This window comes from Centruroides vittatus, unplaced genomic scaffold (assembly GCF_030686945.1).
Source record: "Centruroides vittatus isolate TY-2023 unplaced genomic scaffold, ASM3068694v2 contig_711, whole genome shotgun sequence".
NCBI classification, from domain to species: Eukaryota; Metazoa; Arthropoda; class Arachnida; order Scorpiones; family Buthidae; genus Centruroides; species Centruroides vittatus.
This window is the reverse complement of record NW_027122451.1, coordinates 200,904-220,621: the sequence shown is the minus strand read 5'-3', so window position 1 is coordinate 220,621 and position 19,718 is coordinate 200,904. Positions and strand designations below refer to the sequence as shown.

At 32.3% G+C, this 19,718-nt stretch overlaps 3 protein-coding genes across 6 annotated transcripts; 2 read left to right on the top strand and 1 right to left on the bottom strand.

The window, feature by feature from the left end:
- Nucleotides 1-1,303: 1,303 nt before the first annotated feature.
- LOC136980563 (transcription factor Adf-1-like) lies at nt 1,304-3,049 on the top strand. 2 transcript variants are annotated; one of them, XM_067276697.1, is made up of 6 exons: nt 1,304-1,697; nt 1,764-1,941; nt 2,020-2,068; nt 2,435-2,496; nt 2,604-2,687; nt 2,790-3,049. In XM_067276697.1, exons 1-6 carry the CDS (start codon nt 1,502-1,504, stop codon nt 3,016-3,018), a joined length of 798 nt encoding a protein of 265 aa, XP_067132798.1. In that variant the 5' UTR covers nt 1,304-1,501; the 3' UTR covers nt 3,019-3,049. The 2 variants fall into 2 exon arrangements, with proteins under 2 accessions (XP_067132798.1, XP_067132797.1); XM_067276696.1 differs by having other exon boundaries at nt 1,304-1,941.
- Nucleotides 3,050-3,470: 421 nt separating this feature from the next.
- Nucleotides 3,471-4,860, bottom strand: LOC136980562 (uncharacterized). Its single transcript, XM_067276694.1, has 2 exons — nt 4,835-4,860; nt 3,471-4,487 (listed from the first exon to the last, which is right to left on the bottom strand). Exon 2 carries the CDS (start codon nt 4,436-4,438, stop codon nt 3,533-3,535), a length of 906 nt encoding a protein of 301 aa, XP_067132795.1. The 5' UTR covers nt 4,439-4,487; nt 4,835-4,860; the 3' UTR covers nt 3,471-3,532.
- Nucleotides 4,861-8,063: 3,203 nt separating this feature from the next.
- Nucleotides 8,064-19,337, top strand: LOC136980568 (zinc finger protein 271-like). Of its 3 annotated transcripts, XM_067276703.1 has the most exons (6): nt 8,082-8,165; nt 8,280-8,385; nt 11,020-11,171; nt 14,815-14,986; nt 16,992-18,736; nt 19,261-19,337. In XM_067276703.1, exons 3-6 carry the CDS (start codon nt 11,037-11,039, stop codon nt 19,273-19,275), a joined length of 2,067 nt encoding a protein of 688 aa, XP_067132804.1. In that variant the 5' UTR covers nt 8,082-8,165; nt 8,280-8,385; nt 11,020-11,036; the 3' UTR covers nt 19,276-19,337. The 3 variants fall into 3 exon arrangements, with proteins under 3 accessions (XP_067132802.1, XP_067132804.1, XP_067132801.1); XM_067276700.1 differs by lacking the exon at nt 19,261-19,337 and having other exon boundaries at nt 16,992-19,112; XM_067276701.1 differs by lacking the exons at nt 8,280-8,385; nt 19,261-19,337 and having other exon boundaries at nt 8,064-8,165; nt 16,992-19,112.
- The last annotated feature ends 381 nt before the right edge of the window (nt 19,338-19,718 follow it).

Genomic DNA, 19,718 nt, shown 5'->3' with positions numbered 1-19,718 from the left:
GCAGTCATAAATGACATCTGGCAGCCATTCTTAACTAAGTAGCATAGCCCATTAAGATGTCGTACCGCCCTCCCTCTATCATAGGCCGCGTTTCTTTATGCAGCGAGAGTGTAGCGAAAATGACGTCACAAGCAGCTATCTCTACACGTCGCTGCATCATAGTTTAGAAACGCTTTCCGCTCGAGCGAAATATGGACGCCGTAATCTATTCTTTAATACCAGTTACAGCTAAAAGTAGTGCTTTAGTTAAAGAACTACAATATTTAAATAAAAAGATATAAAGAATTGAGTATTTCTCTTTCCGATAATGTGAACGAAGTAGAGAGATAGGAGATGTATAATTATATTTAAAATATAGTATTTTCTTACTTCTTTAGATAACTTTCAGAGTTATTTTATAAGATTTAATTCTTCTTAGTCTTTACATAAAATTTTTATCAACAGTCACTTCGACTGTTTTATTTTTACAGCATAATATAGTATTATACACATAAGGGCTGTTTCACACCAGGGGGTGCTCATTTTGCGTGCGCAGTAGGTTTCTCTTTTAATCGTTGTGCACATGACGTCACCATCGAGAAACTTGATTCACTACCGCTCTGTAACATGTTGCTGTTTATGTCAGAAACGCAATCTTAGAGAAACGAATGCGCCGCAAAACTCAAACAACGGTTAATAAACTTGTACGATTGTTAATATGGTGCTATTCAAAATCAAATTAATTAATTTAATTACGCCTGTAACAACAAAGACAATCTGCAAAAACCCAAAGTTATTTGTATGGTCATAATATTGATTTAATCAACAAAATTAATCCTTGGAACTTTGTTAATAACAATATACACGTTATTTAATATCTAGGTCTATTGTAATACCTACATTCATTTTGTATTGAATAAAAAAGCAAAAATGTATTTTGTTACTTGTGAAGCATTAGTATTATTCTTTTTAAACTTTAGTTTTGTATAAGAAACATATTTATAACAAAAAAAAAAAATTTCTTCTTTACTCGGGAAATATCACGGAAAAACATTTATTTTTTATTGTTTCATGTTTATTTGCCTGAAGAGTAGCCATGAGGTAAAGTAACGATTTAATTGCTTATAGAATACTTTTTCTCTAATTAGTTTTCTTCTAGGAGTGAATTGCGGCGTGTTATGTAGAATAAGTTTACAGGCGTAATTAAATTAATTAATTTGATTTTGAATAGCACCATATTAACAATCGTACAAGTTTATTAACCGTTGTTTGAGTTTTGCGGCGCATTCGTTTCTCTAAAGCCGGATGCACACATGCGGCGCGGCAAGGAAAAGCGGCAGAATGACGTCACTTTTTCTCGCCGCAGAAGTCTATTTCGTGCCGCTTTTCTCATGCCGCGAAAAGTTGGTCGAATTCTATCTTTCGCGGCGGCCGCCGCCAAGACGCGTTTCTATCAGCCAATAACAATTCGTCTGGCAGTCACGTGAGAAAATTGAATCACGGGAGAACACGTAGTGTTTTAATGGCGGATAGTTCAACACCGTACATTGTGAAAAATAGAAAGAGAGAGGATATAAATATGGCATTCGACACGGAAGCTTTTATTCGAATGATCGAAAGTTATCCTTTTTTATATGATAAAAGTAGAAAGGAGTTTAAAGATGTTTCCTTTAAACATACTTATTGGACGGCTATAGGAGCTGCTTTTAACGTTTCGGGTAAGTACCTAAAATTTTTAATAGAAACTTTTATATATACGTTTTTACAATGTTATATTTTTTTAGCTGAAGAATGCATTAAAAAATGGAAAAACTTAAAAGACCGGTATATGAAATTAAAAAACAACATTGATAAATCGAAAAGAAGTGGTGCAGCTACTTCCGAAATTTATAAAACTAATTGGAAGTATTTCGACATATTAAACAATATGTTAAGAGGCGGTTTAAGAAATGAACACTTAAAGTAAGAAAGTATTAACAAGTTAAACACTATTTTAACATATTTTGTTTTCATTAAAACTAAATTTATCTTATCTTGTAGCACATGCACGAACATACCAGATATGCCTCAATCAGAATCTGAATTCGTGGTAATGTATTATGAATAATATATGTATTTTAACTTTAGTGTCTTTTGTCCACATAAAAGCTAAATTATAAAAAAATACTGAGATTTCTAACTTTAGGTTAAGTTGCTAATAAAATGATATAGAAATTCTTTTTGTCAACAGTACAAAGACAATTCCAACAACTTGGAGCAATGCATATGATTGTTTATAAATTGTACACATCAGAATGATATAGAATAAGATGCAGTGATCAAATGTTTACATATAATTGTAGCTATAAAAATAATAAATTTATGTGCAATATCTCACTTCATACAATTTTCAGTTTACTAGTATCTAATTGAAAATTATTTCATGTGTATGTAATTTTTCTAAATTTTATTTTAGAATTCTGATTTTGAGTGTGAAGACACAACCAATCAGTTGCCAGAATTTCTCACACAGAATAGGTATTTTTATATTATATATAAATTGTAAAGATTACAAACTGAATCAAAGTGTTATTTCACTATGTCTCTAAATATTAATAAATTACATATATTTAATACTTTTATAGCATGCCTGAATTGACAGGGGCAAGCACTAGCACAAGTGTATCACCCCAACCATTTGTACATAGTCCATTTCAGTCCTCTCAAAGGTTAAATATATATATATATATAATATTTTGTTTCATAATTTTAATTTTTTAATAAATATTTGAAATATTCTCTAAAATGTTTGTTTTTATTTCATAATTTAGGAAAAGGAAAAGAAATGAAGAAGATGATGATCTTGCAGACATCATAAAAGAAACATCGGGAGGCATAAAAAAATATTTAGAAGAGAGTCACAATAGCCGCGATGAAGTGTTTTACTTCATAAATAACATTGGTCTAAGACTGAGAAAATTTGAAAGAAAAAAAATGCTTTTAGTAATGCATAAAATTGAAAATCTTATTTTCGAAGAGGAAATGGAATCTTTACAATAGTTTTAAATAAAAAGCATGTTTTCTAAGTTCACTTTGTTGTTGTGTTTTTCAATAGAATAACAACGGTTAATAAAATATATATAGCTTTGTATACAGTCTATATCATATCATTTAGCCAAGTAATCTTTCTATAAATGTGAAATTTCAGTAGAGCATTGATTTTTTGCAATTTGACTCAGTTACAAAACTACAATAGCATTAAATATATGATCCAAGAGAAAAGAAACTGGTGAAAGCTCAGAAACCAACAAAAACAATAAATTTAGTTAACAGCTATGATTGCATCAAGTTATTAGAGTTAAAAATGTTCTTATGTTATCAGTCAAATTTTATTTATAAAGTAATTAATGGCATCTATATATAATTATTATTACAGATGACATCTTAAAAATTATATATAGCAAATATCTTATATGAAAATCAAAATGTACAATATTCAAAAACTTAACTCATTTTTGCATATATCATGAAAAATTTTATTTAAAATTAATATACATTTTATAACAGTAAACATTTAATTTATGGCAGTATTTTGCCAGGGAAGTGTTCCATCACTCACAAAATATTCTGTTAAATATTTTCTAATGCTGTTTGATTTTTGAGAGTAGTGGTCTGCACCAAGTCTATTGATCTTGCCAAGCCCATTACTTCCTTCATTGTCAGTTCTCCATTGGCCTGATACAACTCTACCTTGCCAATCTTCTATATCTGTTAATCCAACAGGACAATATTCGTTTCTGGATTGTCCTGTCATCAAAAAATTATGCAAGCATATTGTTGCTTTTATGACATTGTCTATATTCTCCTCACTTAATTTAAGCGGTCTTCTATAAATCCTCCATCTACTACTTAAAATTCCAAACGAATTTTCAATTACTCGCCTAGCTCTTGAAAGACGGTAATTAAAAATTTTCTCTTTCCAGATTAAATTTTTTCTTTTTCGTGGGTAAGGCCGCATCAAGTATGTTGTTAACGGAAAGGCTTCATCACCCACAAAAAAGTAAGGAAGTTCAAATTCGTTTGATAATTTCCTAGGCTCTGGTAAATTAAATCTATTTTGGCACAAACCTTGCCCTAATCTTGATCTAGAAAAAATTCCCCCATCACTCTCACTACCATAACTTCCAATGTCCACAAAGATAAAACGATAGTGTGCATCACAGGCTGCTAGCAAAACTTTACTGAAGCAATTTTTATAATTAAAGTTTAAACTTCCTGTGTTGAATGGGCATTCTATAATGACATGTTTCCCATCAATTGCACCTAAGCAATGGGGAAATTGCCATCTTTGCTCAAAACCAGAAGCAATATTTAGCCATTCTTCTGGCAATGTGGGAAAATGTACAAAATCTTCGGCTAATTCCTCCCAAATACACACACATGTTTCTTTAACAATTTTTCCAACGGTCGATCTTCCCATTCGAAAGGAATAGGAAAGGCTCCGAAAAGTTTCTCCTGATGCCAAATATCTGTAATAAATTAAGTTTAAAAATATTACTAAGTACTCTATCATGTAAACAAATAGTATATAAAAATGATAGCTAAAAATAAGCATTTACAATAAACACAAATATGTGAAATATATTTTTGGATTAGTCATGTATAAATAAAAAACCTAGAAAATGTTTCTTCCATTTCAAACATCTTTGAAATGGAAGAAACATAATGTTATATAGCCTATATATATAACATTATAATATTGCAATTAAAATTTATAGTGTCTCAACTAACACCACAAAAATAATATTAATTTACTAACTTATACATAAATATTTTTATATTCAACATTAAATGCCATTTTATTTGTTAAATTTACCTCAATGTCACAGCTAGTCTATCACTCGCAGGCATAGAGTCTCTCCACCTCGTATTCTGTTTACTAATTTTCGGTCCAAGTTTATTTAATAACTCGTCGAATTTTTCGGGAGACATCCTGAGGAAACTATAATAAAATAATAAATTTAACACAAGCAATCATATATAATTTAATTGAAAAAACAAAACAAACTAATCTTACTCGAAGTAGTATTCTCTGTCCAAAGATCTCAATCGAGGAATAAGTGTATTTTGTACACCAGTTCTCTCCCGATCTAAAAAAATGTCTCTAATCCAAAATCTCCGGTCAAATCTTCTTTGACGACGTCTTCTAGAGACATAAAGTGATGTATACAAAACGAAATTCGTAAACATGAGAAGAGCAGCAGCATTCGAATCACTCGCCATCTTGAATATTTTGCGCATGCGCCGAAATGTAGAGAGATCGGTGTTTGCCGCTTGTGTGGTCGTGCTGCCGCGCGGCGAAGACGCGTTTGCGTCACCGCTTTTCCTTGCCGCGCCGCATGTGTGCATCCTCCTTAAGATTGCGTTTCTGACATAAACAGCAACATGTTACAGAGCGGTAGTGAATCAAGTTTCTCGATGGTGACGTCATGAGCAGTGGCATTTTTCTCGCTAGAGCGAGTTGCGCTACCTTATCTCTATATACCTTGGTTTCACACTGTCACCGACTGGTCCGACCGGTCCGACCCGCCCGAGCCTATAATCGGGCCGACTAGTAGTAAAAGAATTCACACCATGGCAACAGCAGTCGGTCGACAAACTGGTCGTTCCAGTCGGACAGATTTAAAAAGTTAAATATTTGTAGTCGCGTCGGAGCAGTCGGTGAGCTACAGCCAATGAGAGCTTCGAAGCTATAACCAATCAGAGTTTAGATTTATCCGAAGTTAGAAAATGGCGGAAGGTAAAGTTTCTCGGAAGCTTTAATAAACGAAGTTAGAAAATATCCATGGCTTTAATATTCGGCGAGCCGATTATAAAGGCGACATTGAAAAAAATAATTGGTTAGAGTAAAGCGAAAGGTATCCAGCTAAAAAATAGTCTTAAACTTCATATTAACGAATAGACGTAGACATATCTAAATGTAATTTGATACGCTGAATCGATTGGTATTAAAAAAATATTACTTACGATCAACCGTTTAAAAGTTACGAACGATTTTTTATTTCCGTCTATTTGCTTCGTTTAAGAACAACTTTATTAAGAAATACGCAGGCACTCATCGATATTAACAAAACGAATTACTTTAATTCACCATAATACATTTCATTTACAAGAGAAAGCGACATTAAAAATGCTAAAATGGTGTCGTTAGCCCGCGAACACACGACAACCTTATAAAGACGGCCATGTTTTCTGTTTAAATTGAAAAACTTACCACGATTGGCTAGTGTTCTGATCTGTAAGACGCGTTCCGATTGGTCCTTACGAGTCGGCCACCGACATAATCGTACCGTTTTGCTTTACACGTGTAGCGGACGTAAAAGCTGCTTTATCTTTGCTGCAGCGATCTCTTGCAGCGAACATATAGAAACGGTTCGCTACATTGCAGCCCTGCATTTAGAAACGGGTTTCAGAGTGTTCGCTGTAAAGCGCTTCTCGAGCGCTGCATAAAGAAATGCGGCCATACGCGTTTTTTCCCTCTATTTTTCCCTCCTTTTTTCAACTACGGGTATATCTTCTTACGAGTCATGTTGGTTTAACTGTCACTATCTCAGGTAATTAAGTTCATTGTATAAACCATTGTACGCGTATCCTAATTATTTCAATGCATTCTGTAAATTTGTAATCAATTTGCTGATAAATATGTAATAATAGGACTGAAGAGGGGCGTTAAGCCCTAAATGCATATCCGTTCACACCAATAAACCAACCTTTTTCCTCTGAAAGTGTTTCCTGTGTGATATGTTCTCAACGGCAACATTTTACTAAGAAAATGCATATAATAGAGAACAACAAGCAACCAAGACTTAAGTTTTTTCTATAGTTATAGAGACGTTTATAATATGAATGTGCTCTTGTTTAACGTTTGTATTAAGTTATATATTGTATTCTTTATTAAATACATGTACCCGGCACCCGAACATAATTCTTAATTTTTTTTAGTGTCATAGTTACAGTAGCAAGTTTCTGTGTTCAATAAAATGTTAAAAATGTGGCTATAGTTTTTGTCTAAATTGTATTTATGTACTACATTCCCGTGAGAAAAAATCAAGCGTATAATACCATAAAGCTGGCACGAAATACGTACAAATCAAATTCTGCACGTATAGTAGTAAAAAATAGAACATATACTTCCATACAGCATAAAAAATTTATACGTCATTAAAGTACAACTCCTCACAAACATAATAAATTGGTAAAGCACTTCTTGCTGAACTTATCAAAGCAGAATTATATATAAGCGTCAATTGTAAAAGCAGTTGCGTACAATTTTTGAAAAGGTCCGGAATGATGTAGAACTATTAAAACGTGCAAAGAATGAAAAAAAAAAAAGTTCAGACATAATGAATGAATAATATGTATCTATAAATATGGCGTTATATTGAATTATTGATAATAATTACCAATACCTAACTTATGTAAGATTATATTAAAGTAGCCTGTTGTTAGCCTAATTGTCACCTAATTTTTTTTTTTTTTTTTTAACTCTTTCCGCCCTGTGGGCACTAAGAGGGCCTCTTTTAGTAGGCCCATTATGGGTTCGGCCAGGCCCACAATGGGGCGACCGGGTGGTGAGGGACGGGGCCCGACATATCCGAACGGACCACCCCCCGAAAAATTCCTGGGGATTACTCGACCCGTTCGGATTCGATCCCGGGTCCCCCAGAGCGGTAGGCTGCCACCTTTGTCACTTAAATTTGCCAGAAATAAATCATAATTTTTATTATTAATAGAATCGATTTCGTAATATTAATCCCCCATTTTTTATTTGTCGATTTTTTCCACATAAAAAAAAAATCTGTCCCACATTCAGCATTGTCCTACATACAAAACAAAGTCTATAAAATCGAATCCGGACTCTTTAGAGCATATAACTTTTAACCATTTCTACATTTTATAACTTATCACAGTGAAAAATTTTAAAAACACTAAGAACAATATAATTAACTCTGTTCATAATCTGAATTTCAAAATAAATAATTTTATAATTCACAACTAAAGTATTAAACGAAGCCCTAAAGCAATTCGACGCATCACCGCGTTAGGTTCGATTGTAGTAATTACAAGAATAAAACGTGATATTTTTTAGAGAGGTCGCTGACGTAGACGTACTTAATTATCGAAGAAAAATACGGGAATTTTGAAAGGTTCGTTATTACTGTTGCCAAATTAAAAAGTCTTATGTATAATTTATTTAATTTTAAAACGGAGAATATTTCCATGTGTAATAATAATATTAATTCGTGATAATGCTGCGTTAGGCAAGAGGTCGCTGGAGTGTGACGTCGTAGAACATGTCGTTTGGTAAACAGCGAGAGAGTAAATTACACATTTCTGTTTCTAAATGAGTTCTAGGGGCATAAATAAGTAAGTAACATTGAAAATAAGGAGATTATTCTTCAATTTACCTAACCGATTAACAGTAAGAAGTAAGGGTAAAGGCTTATACACAGGATCCGGATGGGATCCGAACCCGTGACTTGCATCTATAATGATCTCTTGTTTGATTTAACTAAGGCTATTGTTTATTGAATAATATGTCAGGTGTTCGATGGTCGTCGCCTGTGAATATTATTTTAGTAAATTTAGGCATGGCTGCGCACGTGTTCGTTAGATAAGCGCGAAGTAGACAGTTCAAGGTCGTTTGATTCGTGGTTTAATGATTCACCATGTATTTTGCCTGGAATAAGTGGTAGTAGTGTTATTACTTGCAATGAAAATAGAGTTTTTGGCTCTATTCTAGCTCAATCAAGCTGTGAATTGAGCCAAATGAGCTGTAGAGCATACCCATAGGAGCAGAAAAGTCGAAGAAACCACTCCTCAAAATGCGGCCCTTAAAATATGTAGCTCCCAAATCACAGTCTCTAAAATTTTGAAGACCCTTAAAATTGGTTTAAAATTTAAAAGTGAAAAAGTCTGGAGCTATTTCTTGAAATAATGCTAAAAATCAACTGTTTTCTACTTTAATAGATGTATGAAAGTTGGTAAAACACGAGAAATTCCATCGCGCAGACTGCTTCGGGGAGTTAATTGAGTCGTGGTGCATGCTCTGTTAATGGGCAGGATTTGGTGAGGACCGTATCTCGTGAAAGGTCACGCGTAGAACGTTGGTTCCTTTCGATAAAGTCCCAACTGGAATACTGAATAGATAAGAATGTAATATGTTAATTCGGTGTTTCTTGACTGGGTTTGTCGTGGAAATAGTTTCTAGAATTTTGAATAAGCTCTTTTTTTAGAATTTTATTTGTCTTTTTACTGCTGGCTGATCTAAGGGAAAAGGACTTATTCACTAAAATACTGATTTTGCAGAATTTGCCTATCAGAAAAGTTGGTGTACAAACCAGTTCCAAATAAATGCCACATTACAAAAAAAAATGGATAATCTGCAAGCTAATTGATCTTTCTTTTATTCAGTTTTTAATTTCATATTAAATTTAACATTATAGTATAAATTATGAATAAAATATGTTTTAAGAATGTTAATTATTTAATTAATAAGCTTTAGGTGTGATCAGAGTTGAAACTTATTTATACAGATGAATCAAAAATGCAGAAATAACAAAAATCAACATGTCTAGTTCTTGGATTAAGATTTTGTGTAGATATGTCTATGACCTTAACAATCTCGCAAACTTTCAAGTGGCAATCAACCGGCATTATGTTGTAGATATTGTTTGTCTTCCGGGGTAACAATGGTTGCGGTCATCTGCTGTTACTCTCATCTTCCGCACTTTCTCAGCCAAGTTGCTTACCATTGAATATGATGGAGATGACTACTGCAAAACTTAATCCAAAATGGCTCAAAACCTCTATATCTCAAATTACGGACTGATGTGTCAATTAAAATTTTAAAGCTCGGCGACTACATTTTGGTAAAATAAATTGTAATTGAGAAACATTTCTTTCAAAATACAGTAATATTTTGCAATTAGCACTCGTTTTCTCGGATTGGCTATGAGATTAGTTTGATTTGCTTGTTTACAGCGAATTGACACATGGGCAATCTACTGCGATGCTTCCTTGAAGGACTTTCTGTGGGAAACTGGCCTCTATTTTGATGCTACAAATGTGAGGGAAACCAGAAAACTTCATGTGTCAGCCCATTGGCGAGGTGCAAACCCACAACCAACTACCAGTGTTCAATGGCTTTATCCAGTCGGCCATAGGTGGTTTAAGGCTACAAGTTGGGTTTTTGTCTTACTGGTTGAAAAAAGTCAGGCATTAGAAACTATTGACAAACTATTTCTATTAAGATATGTCAAAAATGTTTTATTTATACCTAATAAGCTATATTCTGTACTTGTTGCTATATTAATAAAAAACCCATACCTCCAATTAACCGTTTTACTGTTTACTGTGTAGGAACCTCTATATCTTGAATATTTTTCTTGTTTTCACGAGATTCGAGATAGACGGGTTCAATTTTATTTTATCACAGCACAAATTTCTGTCTTCTCTATTTTTTAATTGTAATCCACTTTTACTGTTTCTGTTGTCTGCTACAGCATTTTCTATTAACTTGATCATTATATTCATGTAAATAAGCACTTAAGCTGTGATTTTTATGCTTTTAACTTTAATACATGGCTGATAATAAGTGGTTGCTGTCAGTCATTATCGTAATTCTTAACCAGTGTTTTGAATGCCAGTTGTTTGATTATATTTGTTCACAGTATAGTAGTAAAGTGCCGACCTTTCTTATATCAGATATGCCATTAACACCAAACTAGGTGTCTGCGAACATACATAAAAGTCATTCATTTCAGACTTACATACTCTCGTATTAGTGATTCTTTTCTTCTTTTCCAAGATGCTGTTACAGCTCTTTCCTTCCTTTTTTTTTTAATGCTCCCTCATGAAGAGTTTTGCGCCCCACACTCAGAACAATTTGATTGCATCGTACAGATATATACTGGATGAATTATATTATAATGGAAGAATTGAATAAGTCTTATTGTTTTGATCACAATTATTAATGGGGTTTTTTTTCCTGATGTTTAGGTTTTAAATCGAAGAAAATGAAATTCAATTTTAGAAGAAATTTAAAAAGAAACGCCAAATTCGATTTCATGAACGATCCAAAATTAAAGTTAGAATGTAGAGTTGTTTGTGAAAAACTGATTTTTAAAAATGAAAATGGAGAATGTTTAAAGGTTAGTAATTTAAACTTTACATTTATGATGATAGTAATGATTGTATGTTACTTTCTATACAACAGAATGTTATCTTATAAATTCATCTATCTGTTATAATTATTTGAATAATCCATTAAAGAATTTGCTAAATGTTAAAAAATGAAAAAAAAATTATGAAAATTTATAACGTTTTTCATAACTAAAAATATTTAATTGAGTTATTAATTTTGTTATAAATAAATCATGTAGTTTATTAACTCTTAATGTCGTACATGCCAGGATCTCCAAAGATATTTGGCAGCCAAGTGATGATATTAGTCAAAGACTTGGTCCGAGTGCACACGCCGGCTACCATCATACTTGGAAAGTGGGTCGCTCCTGACATGGAGTCAGACACCCTAACAGTGCCCTTAACGTAGGGAAACAGACACTGCTTTGCCTGCTAGCATTTAGCTGGGCATACTGGAAAGGCCTTCACGCCTTGGAAAACCCTATCGGGAATGTAAGATATATTGCCCAACTTGCGCAGGGTCTCCTCTTTGCCACAATGAGACAGCTTAGCAGGACTTTAGGAGTGCACGCTGCGACTGCAGTCGCATTCAAACTATTAAGCATGTAGTTCGAGACTGCCCTCGGCGATTCTTTGGCGGAGACTTGCTGGATATCCAACAGTGTAATAGACTGCCTCGACATTAGACTCTAACCTTTTGCTGTTCATTTTTGTGCTATATTGACTACCATATTCAATATATATAACTCTTAATATTCTAAAAGCTGTGTGGCTAGAGTAAGCAAATCCACTGTATCAGTTTTTAGCTATTCTTATGGTCATTCTTCTTTGCATGTTGTTTGTTTTATTTCTGGCTTTATATTGAAAAAAATTATTTTAAATCTCAATTTTTTTGCATTGAAACCTTTTTCTCTTTATTATTAATTCTTATGTAATACCGACAGTTACTTGTTTACTCAGTCGGCTGCTACTGAATTAGCAAATTTTATCTGGTTAAGCAAGACACATTTTTGAGCTCTGACTAACAGGGTGCTTTAATTATATTTTAGTATAATTGTGTTAGGTGCATTAATATTTTGTAGTAGTATTCTTACAGATAAAGTGGATTCTGCTTATTGATCACAGACTTTATGATTGGTAAACGGCAACCACTTCATCTCAAAATGTGAATATACAGCAAAATATGAAAGCTGTTTACTGATCATAGACTTTATGATCAGTAAGCGGATTTGAAAAGCCAGTTGTTAAATATATTTGCTTTCTGTTTCCTCGATATTTCTTCTTTTGTAAAAGTTTTTCTATAGCAATAATTTCAAATAATTAGTTTATTTTTGCACACATAATAATAATTAATTTCAATAAAGTTTTGTTTACACATTCTTCTGGTTCAGGTGACTCATTTTCATTGTTGTGGAAGTTGTTATAATAAATACAATGAAGGAGACATTTTAAGGAAGAAAACAGTATAAAATACTTGTTTTTATAGCTTCCTGTTCTTATTTTACTACATAGTAATTCCAATTAAGCATGAAATTCCTTAGAAGAACTTATCACATTCTGGAAATTGTGATCAATGGTAATATACACTTTACTGATTACAGGAATGGATATGCATTTCAAGTGTTTCCATCCCTTATCACTTCTTCTATTTACAAATATATGGTAACAAAATGATATACTATTACATTTTTATGAACAAGAAGCTATGAAAACAACAATGAATTCAAAGTGAAGCCAAGATCCGGAGAATACAAAGACAGTGGAAAATTAACTGAATAGACTATCAACAGATATTTGGTATTCGAAGACCTTATTAATTGCGGATAAATGTAATAATATGATATCGTTTTGTTACTGTCATATTTAAATATGGAAGGACTAGTGAGGGGTGGAAATGCTTGAAATGCATATCTGCTCCTGTAATCAATAAAATCTATTTTACCATTGGTCCAAAGTACCTGTGTGATAAGTTCCTCTGACCCTTAATGTTTATTTAGCGTAAAAGATAAAGAGTAATTCAAACACTTGAAAAACTTGTTCAAAAACAACAGTTTAATTGGTTTCTTTTTGGTTGTGCAACTTATATATGTATCGGCATACACACAGTTAAACTTACAATAAATAATTATTTAAATATATAAGTGAGTAAAATAATTATTCTTGTTTGTAAATATAATTCAAAGAAATTTTGAGCAGATGTTGTAAACAACCAGACAAACTACACATAGAATTATCATTCATATTTCAATGATAAAAGATCAACTTTTTAATCATAAATTAATATCATAACAATAAATGTAATTTTCTTAAAGTTGTTTTAAACCAATACACATATAAGAACAAAAGGGAGTGTGAGGTCACCTGAAAACTATTCTACAACTTAAAAATTAACAAAAAAAAAATATATATATATATATATCTTGTAAAACCTCGCTGCCGCCTGGCCTATTTTATGATTACGTAGGCAAAATTGTTGGTCATGTAATCATACAATAGGCTGGGTGGCAGTGGGATTGAAGAACAGAGTAGTCTTAGTTACCAAACATTCATCATAGTCTAGGAATATACAGGATTGGACAAAATACCATAAACATTTGTGTAAAAGTAATTGCTTGTGCCAATGTCTTGGCATTTGCTGGAACCTATTGTGACACTCGAAAGATCACGGCACAATGTTGCACTCACGTTTTGAGTGATCAACTTCATCCTGTGGTGCAAATTTTGTTTCCAGCTGGAGAGGCAGTGTTCTAAGATGATAATGATAACAATCCGCCCTTCCAAATGTGTCCAGTCAGGGATTGATGAACATCGGGATGAAATTTAACACTTTCTGTGACATCCGCAATCGCCTGATCTCGACGTCACGTAAGCAATATGTAACCAGTTCAAACACTTTTATTTTTCAGGAATTATCATATCCACAGACTCCATAATTACTAGCCAATCAACAACTTTATTTTACCTAGATGCATTTTGAAAATTACATTTTCTGAAATGAATCTGGGTAAAATAAAGTGTAATCTGTGAATGTGATAATTCCTAGAAAATTAAAGTGTTTGAACTGGTTACAAATTCAGATTAAAGAAATGGAATAGAAGCAAAGTATAAGCATTGTGAGTAATTGAACAGATTTTGTCTACCACAGAAACTTTCAGAACAAGTTTGTAATCTTTATATGTCTACGACACATCAGATAAATGTTGTATTATAAGCATAATGTAGTCTAATCTCATATTACTAAACACTCGGCTTGATGTCACCGGTGTTTATATTATTTTGTCGAACTCTGTAGAACATTTTGATTATCTATTGTTATAATTTGTCAACAATATCTTATTCTTATGAATAACACTCCTTTCCAGTTGTGGCAGAAGAATTACAGATTGGTTATGCTGGACGATATAATATTCTACTGCATCGAGAGATCCGAGTTTAAATCTGAACCGGATCTTCATGCATTTTCATTAGTAATATGGTTAATTCCTCACTCGCTATCTCACCCATGCTAGTTTCATAATGGATCAGGCATAAATATAGTCAAATTTCTTGTATAAATCATAGTTCAGTGGTATTTCAAATTACGAACGCAATAAATTACAGTAAAATTACTTTTTAAACTTACTAACAATAAAAATTTTTTGTTGAATGTAGTCTCCGAGAAGAAAGAAGCTCACATCAAATGCCAAGAATTATATCGAATCTCAAGATCATTCTGTTTGTACTTCTAGTACATCTTGTTCAAATCAGTCATTGGATTCTTTCAAAAATGATGTAGAAATTACTCCAAAATTACCATTAAAGAATGTAACTGAAAATGATAAAGGTTTGTATATAAAAGCAATAAGATATATTAAAATTATTTATTATAATAAATATTGTTTATAGCAATGATTCTCAACTGATGTTCCACAAAAAATTTTAAAGTTTTCGTTGCAAATTTATTAAATTGCACTACAATGTATTACTTTTATTAGTAGACAATTCTACGTTCATATTTAATTCAATATAATGACGTTTATTGCTGTATTTTGAGGAAATAAATCAATTATCATTTCGTTAGGATAGTAAACACGGAATTGCTTGTCAATTTTTGAATACGACGAAACCTGGGATCGTATTCTGGTCACCGTCTCTGGTCTCTCGTCTCTCACAAGCCAGTCGCCGATTGGCTAATCATTTGGATTAGCCAATCGGCGACTAGCTATGGATTAGAATAAGGACAGCCTCTGGCTAACTAGAATCGGTCTGGGGGAAAAATTCGGACTTTGAGTTAAAAAGTTTCAAGTTACAAGTTAAAATTCGAGATTTTGTACATCGGTTTATTGGTGACCCATAATAAACTACCAATAACTATCAAATTATATGATATTTCTGTGGTTCTTATTACATAGAATCGGTGTGTCAATGTAAACTTTCCAGTGTTGTACAGAAACTCAAAAACACTGAACAAAATGGTTAAATGTGTTCCAAGATCTCAGAAATGTTGAGAATCATTACTTTATAGCTTTAGATTAACTTATTTTAAGAAATTTCTATCTTAGTTAAGATATATGATCAAATTGATAACCAAAATATTGTAAATATTAAACCGAATGGAAATTACACTTATAAAAAGTCGTTTGCGGCAATCAGTTTTGATTATAGTTATCATTATCTTCAACCAAATAGGCGTTTTCAAGCTGTCCTTTCACTGTCTGTTACTATCAATCTTAATAATTGCTTTAAATGTTAAACATCCATTATTTTTTCTATGTTGAATATTATAACAATGTGCACCTTTTGTTATTTCCTATTTTTATTTCCATATCCATGTTAATTTACACCGGAAATTAATATCATCAGTAAGTAACTAAGTAGAAAAATGATGTCTACAGCAAGGAAAATACATAAAGATGGGAAATAACAAAAGGCATTCATTATTATGGAGTAATGTTCCACATAGAAAGAAATAGAAAATGATAGAATGCATTTTTTGAAAATTAAAATTAGTTTTAATTATTGTTTGCTTACAGTAAGTAGTTTCAGTTGCTGGAATTTATTGTACTTCATTAAAAATGATTGTGCTAAAAACAACAAATAAACAATTCTGGGTGGTGTGATGGAACCTGGATAGATCTGGGATAACTTTGTGTAGATAACCCGCGTTTTTCTGTGTTTGAAAGGTCGGTTATGCATCGGAGCAGGTTATTTGTGAATTTTAAATTTTAATTGACTGGTGCAGTCTTTTGCATCTGGTGATATTTGTCAATTCTAGCACTGCTGACGACCTTCAAATTTTATGTTGCCGTTGGACTATAAATTGATTTTAACGTATAAAAGAATGTGAAAATTATCAATTAATTCAAATTGGCGACGAGTGACCTTTTCTAAATGAGGATTGCAAGAGAACTTTGTCAGGATTCCTGCAGATCACATTTTTTCTTACGGAGTTGCGGGCTTTAAGCTTGCCAAGTACCAAAATACTCATTAATGGCAAGTATTGTACATTAAATACTAAAATAATATATTCTAATAATGATATGCAAAATAGTAACATACAGTTTATTCTAATCTTTTCACTACTAAAGTTTAGTTTGAATGTTGTCTGCCACAAATATCAGCATAATTAGGATTGTATAATGGGACAAGACAGAAAAGAGGAAAATAAAATTGCATTGCTCCGGGACCACATGTGCCGTGGGGTGCTCATGACCGATTTAAATTATAGTTTCCTTTTTACAGAAATGGTTATTACAGACATTTTAGTTTATGATTTGTCTTATTTCATAATATGACAAATAACTAACTTTTCAAGTAGGTTTTAAAAATAAAATTATTTATATTTTCAGGATATATAAAAGAAGAACACAATTATGTTCATTTTAGCAATGGAGAAAGAGTTAAAGATGAATATAATTATGAAGATGATCTCTGTGGAGACAAATATGTATCTTCATCAACTTTGGAAATGCATCAATATACGCTTTGTAAAAGGAAATTTATGAAGGAACATTTTTTAAAAAAATATTTAAAACTTCGTCCCAGGGAGAAACATAAATGTGAGATTTGCGAGCAGATTTATTCGTATGATTTCGTGCACAAATCGCATGTTTCTCTACACAATGGTAAGAGACCCCTGAGTTGCAACAAATGCAAGAAAAACTTCTTTTTCAAATTTTATTTACAAAGACACAAAGAAGTGCACTTAGGAGAAATGCCTTTACGTTGCAAGATTTGTAAAAAAACTTTTCGGTATAAATCAGACTTAAAAGCGCATCAAAAAATGCATTATAAAGGGAAATCTCTTATGTGCAAGCTTTTTAATATGAGATTTAAGTACAGTTTAGATATTTCGCATCATCTAAATTATTTCGACGACGAGTGCTTATCATCGACACCCGATAAACGGGACGTCGAAAGTGAGTCGGATTTTATCTGGGATCAGACCGATAGCGAAGAAAGACCTTTTCAATGCGAACAGTGCGAGAAACGATATAAATTAAAATCTAGTTTAATACGTCATCAAAAAGAACATTCGGAAGAAGGATGTTTCCAATGCGAACACTGCAATAAAATTTACAAATTAAAATCAAGCTTGTTGCGACATCTAAAAGAGCATTCGGAAGAAAAACGTTACTGGTGCGATTTTTGTGGGAAAAGTTTTCAAATAAGATTGGAATTCCTTAGACACCATGCGTGTCATTCAGATAATAAACTGTTTCAATGCAATATATGCAGAAAAAGATACAAAACAAAAGGAAGTTTACAACGACATCAAAAGTTTCATTTTAACGAGAATTTTCCACACTGCGTACATTGTAATAAAACCTTTTTAAAAGCGTCTGATCTTATCAAACATCAGATGTATCATTCCAGAAACAAGATTTTTCATTGCGATTTCTGTGAGAAAAGTTACGAAACAAAATCCAGTCTACTACGTCACAGAAAAGAACATACGGAACAAAAACGCTTTCACTGCGGATTTTGTATAAAAAGTTTTCACGTAAAATCAGAATTTATTCGACATCTGAAGACACATTCCGAAGATAGACCATTCCAATGTCGTTTATGTGATAAGAGCTATAAATCGAAATCGGGTTTGCAGTGGCATCAGGGTTTCCATTCCAAAGACATGGCTTTTGATATTGTAACTCACGAAAGTAATTTTCAGGCCGTATCAAATAACGGTAACATTCAAGATATTAATTCTGGTAATTCCTCTTTCGAGCTAGTATCGTACAAAAGAAACTTTCAGACGAAGTCAGATCTGGGCATATTTCAGAAATGCCAATTTGAGGAAAGATCTTTTCAGTGTGAACTTTGCAAGAATAATTTTAATTCGGAAGTAGATTTAATAAATCATCTGAATACTCATTCTAAAGAAAACCATCAAGGTGAGTTTTATGATAAACCAATTTGGATTAAATGTGATTTTACCAGCCGTAATTCGGATCTTTCCGAAGATAAATTTCGGTGCGAAATTTGTAACAAATGTTTTAACTCTGAGATAAATTTACGGGAACATCAGCAAATTCATTCAAATTTAGAAACATCGTTCTGGTGCGAACGTTGCGAAAAGAGTTTTAAAGAAAAAGTAAGTTTAATATATCATCAGAAATATCAATGTGCCGAGAAACCGTTTCAATGTAAACTATGTAATAGTAGCTTCAAATCCGACAAAGGCTTGCGACGACACGAAAAATATCATCAGATGCAAAATCTGTTTCATTCCAAGCTGTTTTAACAGCAAGAAATTTTGAAATTCTATCATAAAATCTAAATATCTCTGGAATTTTTATTATGCACAAATGCTATCTATTGTTAAAAAGTACTTACAAAGACAGATCATAGAAATGTTTTATTTTTATGATGTATCGTTGAAGTACGGCTTGTTATTTAAACAAAATTTAATATTTAATTGTTGAATTTTGAAAGTATTTTATATCATATAGTATATGGAAAATTAATAATATGCAAGTTTTTAATTAACGTACTCTGTTTTGTAAATTATTTCTAATTTAAACTTTTAAATTAAGTAATGTATGAATTAATGTTTTATCGAATGTTTTAAATGCATTTCCTGATTTGTTTTATAATTATTTGTACTTTCCTTTTCAGCAATTAGAAAAATGAAATTTGAAAAGTTACTTTATAAAGATTATTATACACACACTTAAGTAATAAAGATACTTTTTTCAAAATGTTGATGATGATGAATTACGTTGTTTCAGATATTGAATTACACTACGTGTCTTATATTGATGATACAGATACACTCAAACCTGTTTTTGTGCGATATATGAATTTCAATCAAATTCAGATTTAACCTTACCCATAAAAAAAGGAACTGGATTAAATTTCTAAAATGCTGCTGCTTGATGATGTGAATGACATTTCGAGTTGGCTGGATGGTGAAAGCTGCAAAAGCTTTTCTGTTCTATACACTATATTGTTATCTTGCAAGGGGAACCGGTATGCTAGACACATCTTGACCTAAAAGATGTATTGCACACCACACAAAAGATTACTTCAGAAGTCTAATCTCTCTAAAAAATAGACATAGGTAGACTTCTGAT